This window comes from Bison bison, unplaced genomic scaffold (assembly GCF_000754665.1).
Source record: "Bison bison bison isolate TAMUID 2011002044 unplaced genomic scaffold, Bison_UMD1.0 scf7180017864355, whole genome shotgun sequence".
Classification (NCBI taxonomy): Eukaryota; Metazoa; Chordata; class Mammalia; order Artiodactyla; family Bovidae; genus Bison; species Bison bison.
The window spans coordinates 1,043,880-1,050,415 of record NW_011494927.1 but is presented as its reverse complement, the minus strand read 5'-3'; the positions used below and the strand labels follow the sequence as shown (position 1 = coordinate 1,050,415).

At 40.9% G+C, this 6,536-nt stretch overlaps 1 protein-coding gene across 3 annotated transcripts in view; it reads left to right on the top strand.

Annotated features, from left to right (window-relative positions):
- The window catches only part of GRIA4 (glutamate receptor, ionotropic, AMPA 4), a 673,532-nt gene that overhangs the window by 594,317 nt on the left and 72,679 nt on the right, over positions 1-6,536 (top strand). For all 3 annotated transcript variants that reach the window (XM_010855154.1, XM_010855155.1, XM_010855156.1), the window contains exon 9: positions 6,118-6,228. In XM_010855154.1, the coding sequence (XP_010853456.1) occupies positions 6,118-6,228 (111 nt within the window). The remainder of the gene's footprint in view (positions 1-6,117; positions 6,229-6,536) is intronic.

Genomic DNA, 6,536 nt, shown 5'->3' with positions numbered 1-6,536 from the left:
CACTCAGATTCACATCCATCTAGTCAGTGATGCCATCCAGCCATCTCATCCTCTGTTGTCCCCTTCTCCTCCTGCCCCCAATCCCTCCCAGCATCAGAGTCTTTTCCAGTAAGTCAACTCTTCATATGAGGTGGCCAAAGTACTGGAGTTTCAGCTTTACTGTTCATGGGGTTCTCAAGGCAAGAATATTGGTTTGCCATTCCCTTCTCCAGTGGACCACATTCTGTCAGATCTTTCCACCGTGGCCCGCCCATCTTGGGTTGCCCCATGGGCGTGGCTTAGTTTCATTGAGTTAGACAAGGCTGTGGTCCTAGTGTGATTAGATTGACTAGTTTCCTGTGAGTATGGTTTCAGTGTGTCTGCCCTCTGATGCCCTCTTGCAACACGTACCATCTTACTTGGGTTTCTCTTACCTTGTGTGTGGGGTATCTCTTCACAGCTGCTCCAGCGAAGTGCAGCCGCTGCTCCTTACCTTGGACGAGGGGTATCTCCTCACTGCCGCCCTTCCTGACCTTCAACATGGGATAGCTCCTCTAGGCCCTCCTGCACCCACGCAGCCACCACTCCTTGGACGTGGAGTTTGTCCTCCCGGCTGCCACCCCTGGCCTCGGGCATGGGGGCATGAGGTAGCTCCTCCCGGCCGCCACCTCTGACCTCGAAAGTGGGGTAGCTCCTCTCAGCTGCCGCCCCTGACCTTGACTTGGGTAGCTCTTCTCAGCCGTTCCTGCGCCATCGCAGCCTGGCACTCTCGGCCGCTACCCCTGACCTCAGACATGGGGTAACTCCTCTTGGCCGCCGCCCTTTGGGCATGGGGTCCTCCCAGCTTCTGCCCCTGACCCTGGACAGAGGGTAGCTCCTCTCGGCCATGCCTAAGTGGCCAGTCGCAGCCGCCCACTCCAAGATGCGCTGGTAGCAGCCGCCCGCGCCTCGTTAACCCATTAACAAAGAAAATTTGCTTTCCCAGAGAATGGGCTGCTGAAATCTGGAAGGTGGCTGCATTTTAATGGAATACTAAACTGTGAAACCTATTTTTATGTTGCAAACTATCATGTGCAAAGGAAAATTAACAGGAAGCAACTGACATGCTTTTTAAATTATTGTTTAAGTGCATGTAGAAGTTGAGGAGAGGATAGTTCTCAAAGGTACATTTATTTTGTTTTAATTAAATTTTTCACTGATATTAAATGTGTTAGCACAAATTCCCTGAGAGCTCAGTCTATAAAGAATCCAACTGCAATGCAGGAGACCCCAGTTCAATTCCTGGGTTGGGAAGATTCATTGAAGAGGGGATGGGGCAACCACTCCAGTATTCTTGGGCTTCCCTTGTGGCTCAGATGGTAAAGAATCTGCCCGCAATGTGGGAGACCTGGGTTTGATGCCTGAGTTGGGAAGATCCTCTGGAAGAGGGAAAGGCTACCCACTCCAGTATTCTAGCCTAGAGAATTCTGGCCTGGGTTGCAAAGGGTCAGACACAACTGAGCGACTTTCACTTTCACTTTCAAATTCGTATGGGCAATTAAAAATAACTGCTGAATTGATTTATACTCATAATTTTGGATCAAATTAAGCAATGTAGAAAAACACATTAATAAAAATTATTTTTTCTATATTCTGTTAATTATATATGCAATATTTATAAATAATATAGTGTTTCTTTTTTATATGCTAATGCTTATTTTATTTTAATATGTTCACAAATACTAACATGACAGTAAAAATTTGAAGGAAACAAGACTTTTAAAACATATTAGAACAAACAGTGAATACAGACCAGTGAGCAATTTGTTGTTGCTGTTCAGTTGCTCAATTGTGTCTGACTCTTTGTGACCCCATGGACTGGAGGAAACCAGGCTTCCCTGTGATCAATTGCATACATTTCATTGAAAACATGAGTTTTATCAACTGCATCTGGAAATACAAGAAAAAAGTTTCAGTTCAGTTCAGTTCAGTCGCTCAGTTGTGTCCGACTCTTTGTGACCCCATAAACTGCAGCATGCCAGGCCTCCCTGTCCATCACCAACTCCTGGAATTCACTCAAACCCATGTCCATCGAGTCAGTGATGCCTTCTAACCATCTCATCCTCTGTCGTCCCCTTCTCCTCCTGCCCTCAATCTTTCCCATCATAAGGGTCTTTTCCAATGAGTCGTTCTTCACATCAGGTGGCCAAAGTATTGAAGTTTCATTTTCAATATCAGTCCTTCCAGTAAACACCCAGGACTGATCTCCTTTAGGATGAACTGGTTGGATCTCCCTGCAGTCCAAGGGACTCTCAAGAATCTTCTCCAACACCACAGTTCAAAAGCATCAATTCTTCGGCACTCAGCTTTCTTTATAGTCCAACTCTCACATCCATACATGACCACTGGAAAACCCACAGTCTTGACTAGAAGGACCTTTGTTGGCAAAGTAATGTGTCTGCTTTTTAGTACAGGTTGGTGTCTAGGTTGGTCATAACTATCCTTCGAAGAGTAAGCGTCTTTGAATTTCACTGCTGCAATAACCATCTGCAGTGATTTTGGAGCTCCCCAAAATAAAGTCAGCCAATGTTTTCACTGTTTCCTCATCTATTTCCCATGAAGTGATGGGACCGGATGCCATGATCTTCGTTTTCTGAATGCTGAGCTTTAAACCAACTTTTTCACTCTCCTCTTTCACTTTCATCAAGAGGCTCTTTAATTCTTCACTTTCTGCCATAAGAGTGCTGTCATCTCTATATCTGAGGTTATTGATATTTCTCCTGGCAATTTTGATTCCAGCTTGTGCTTCCTGCAGTCCAGCATTTCTCATGATGTACTCTGCATAGAAGTTAAATAAGCAGGGTGACAATATACAGCCTTGATGTACTCCTTTTCCTGTTTGGAACCAGTCTGTTGTTCCATGTCCAGTTCTAACTGTTGCTTCCTGACCTGCATACAGATTTCTCAAGAGGTACGTCAGGTGGTCTGGTATTCCCATCTTTTTCAGAATTTTCCACAGTTTATTGTGATCCACACAGTCAAAGGCTTTGGCATAGTCAATAAAGCAGAAATAGATGTTTTTTATGGAACTCTTTTGCCTTTTCGATGATCCAGCGGATGTTGGCAATTTGATCTCTGGTTCCTCTGCCTTTTCTAAAACCATCTGGAAGTTCATGGTTCACGTATTGCTGAAGCCTGGCTTGGAGAATTTTGAGTATTACTTTACTAGCGTGTGAGATGAGTGCAATTGTGCGGTAGTTTGAGCATTCTTTGGCATCGCCTTTCTTTGGGATTGGAATGAAAATTGACCTTTTCCAGTCCTGTGGCCACTGCTGAGTTTTCCAAATTTGCTGGCATATTGAGTGCAACACTTTCACAGCATTGTCTTTGAAGATTTGAAAGAGCTCAACTGGGATTCCATCACCCCTACTACTTTGTTCGTAGTGATGCTTCCTAAGGCCCACTTGACTTCACATTCCAGGATGTTTGGCTGTAGGTGAATTATCACACCATCTTCCTTATCTGGGCCAAGAAGATCTTTTTTGTACAGTTCTTTGTATTCTTGCCACCTCTTCTTAATATCTTCTGCTTCTGTTAGGTCCCCACCATTTTTGTCCTTTATTGAGCCCATCTTTGCATGAAATGTTCCCTTGGTATCTCTAATTATGTTGAAGAGATCTCTAGTCTTTCCCATTCTATTGTTTTCTTCTATTTCTTTGCATTGATTGCTATTTTTTTGGAACTCTACATTCAAATGGGTATATATGTTTCCTTTTCTCCTTTCCATTTTGCTTCCCTTGTTTTCACAGCTATTTGTAAGGCCTCCCCAGACAGCCATTTTGCTTTTTTTGAATTTCTTTTCCTTGGGGATGGTCTTGATTCCTGTCTCCTGTACAATGTCACAAACCTCCATCCATAGTTCATCAGGCACTCTATCAGATCTAGTCCGTTAAATATATTTCTCACTTCTACTGTGTAGTCATAAGGGATTTGATTTAGGTCATACCTGAATGGTCTAGTGGTTTTCTCCACTTTCTTCAATATCAGTCTGAATTTGGCAATAAGGAGTTCATGATCCGAGCCACAGTCAGCTCCCAGTCTTGTTTCTGCTGACTGTATAGAGCTTCTCCATCTTTGGCTGCAAAGGATATAATCAATCTGAGTTCGGTGTCGACCATCTGGTGATGTCCACGTGTAGAGTCTTCTCTTGTGTTGTTGGAAGAGGGTGTTTGCTATGACTAGTGAGTTCTCTTGATAGAACTCTATTAGCCTGTGCCCTCCTTCATTCCATACTCCAAGGCCAAATTTGTCTGTTACTCCAGGTGTTTCTTGACTTTCTACTTTTGCATTCCACTTCACTATAATGAAAAGGACATCTTTTTGGAGTGTTAGTTCTAGAAGGTCTTGTAGGTCTTCATAGAACCGTTCAACTTCAGCTTCTTCAGCGTTACTGGTCAGGGCATAGACTTGGATTGCCGTGGTATTGAATGGTTTGCCTTGGAAATGAACAGAGATCATTCTGTTGTTTTTGAGATTGCATCCACGTACTGCATTTTGGACTCTTTTGTTGACAATGATGGCTACTCCATTTCTTCTATGGGATTCCTGCCCACAGTAGTAGATATAATGGTCATCTGAGTAAAATTCACCCATTCCAGTCCGTCTTAGTTCTCTGATTCCTAGAATGTCGATGTTCACTCTTGTCATCTCCTGTTTGACCACTACCAATTTGCCTTGATTCATGGGCCTTATATTCCAGGTTCCTATGCAATATTGCTCCTTACAGCATCAAACCTTGCTTATATCACCAGTCCCATTCACAACTGGGTGTTGTTTTTGCTGTGGCTCCATCTCCATTCTTTCTGGAGTTATTTCTCCACTTATCTCCAGTAGCATATTGGGCACCTATCTACCTGGGGAGTTCATCTTTCAGTGTCTTATTTTTTGCCTTTTTATACTGTTCATGGGGTTCTCAAGGCAAGAATACTGAAGTGGTTTTCCATTCCCTTCTCCAGTGGACCACATTCTGTCAGACCTCTCCACCATGATCCGTCTGGTTTGGGTGGCCCCATATGGCATGGCTTAGTTTCATTGAGTTAGACAAGGCTGTGGTCCATGTGATCAGATTGGCTAGTTGTCTGTGATTGTAGTTTCAGTCTGTCTGCCCTCTGATCCCCTCTCTCAGTGCCTACCATCTTACTTGGGTTTCACTTACCTTGAAAGAAGTTTGGCAAGCATTAAATGAACAGTCATTTGGGTGTATGTAGCATAACAGTAAAATATATGTACCATAATAGTAAAGTATATGGACTTGTAATTGCACCTACCTTTATATTTGCTGTGTGTATAAACTTTAAGATGCATTTTTTATTAAAGCATTGATTACAGTGTCTTTCAGGGAGCAAGCAGTAAAGAAGTAGTCTGCATTCTGAAAAGAATCCTAAATTTCCAGTAGAATCCCATTTTAGTTTGTAACATTGTATAGTGCTTAACTAATTACTTAATATATTTTATGGAAAAGAGTTTGCTTCGAGTCTAAACGAGTAATATAAGGATTTGAAATTTTAAAAATACAAATTTAAAATTTTCAAAAGTGAAAATATTAAATAATCATTAACATTTGATATATTTAGCATTTTAGAAATGATAAACTAGCCTCTAGTTTATCTAGAGGCTAGGTTATATGAAACCAAAAAACTATTTCTATATTGCTTTAAAATACACAAATCTATGTTTTTAAAACATCCTGTACATGTGCCCCATGTAAATCTATTCTCCTTACTATAAAATCTGTAACATTATTGATAAAAATCATGTAAACTAAGTATAGAAGTTTCCAATCAATTTCACTACAAGAGCATCAGAACAAAATGGCATTCCATCTGTATCCGTATTCCTTTTTGAACCCATTCATTCTCAATGTCTTGGCTAGTCCATGAGTGTATTAATAAATTGTAAAGTTGGCAAATGTGTAAGTAAGTAGTATTATTAACATTAGGAAAACTGGCTCATCATCAATTAAGAAAACTTCCGAACACATTTTTTTGTGTGTGCTTCATAAATTTGTTTTGTTTTCTTATTAATAATTCTCATTGTTCCAATAAGAACTAGAGAAAACTCTTCTAAAATGTGCTTTCAAGATTGTTTTCTATTTGGCAGGTTGGATACTGGAATGATATGGATAAATTAGTCTTGATTCAAGATGTACCCACACTTGGCAATGACACAGCAGCTATTGAAAACAGAACAGTTGTTGTAACCACTATTATGGTAAGTTTTGGTCTGTGTTTTATGATGTTTTGTTTTGCCCGTAGGCAATTTTAATTCCCAGCTATGTGAAGGCTGCATCTTAGTGATGGTGGCATTGATGTTCTGATCAACAAAAGTCTATTGAGGCTTTGAATAAGTTTGTCCTGAACTCATTTCGGTACTTTTATTTGTATTATCTTTTGTTATATTATTGTTCTTGGAAAAATGCTCAGATGTTAAAAACTGAAAATCTTTCATTGGAAATGAATCAAATGCTAAGATTTCAAAGGACAAAAGAATGAACATGAAAATGATCAACAACTAATCAC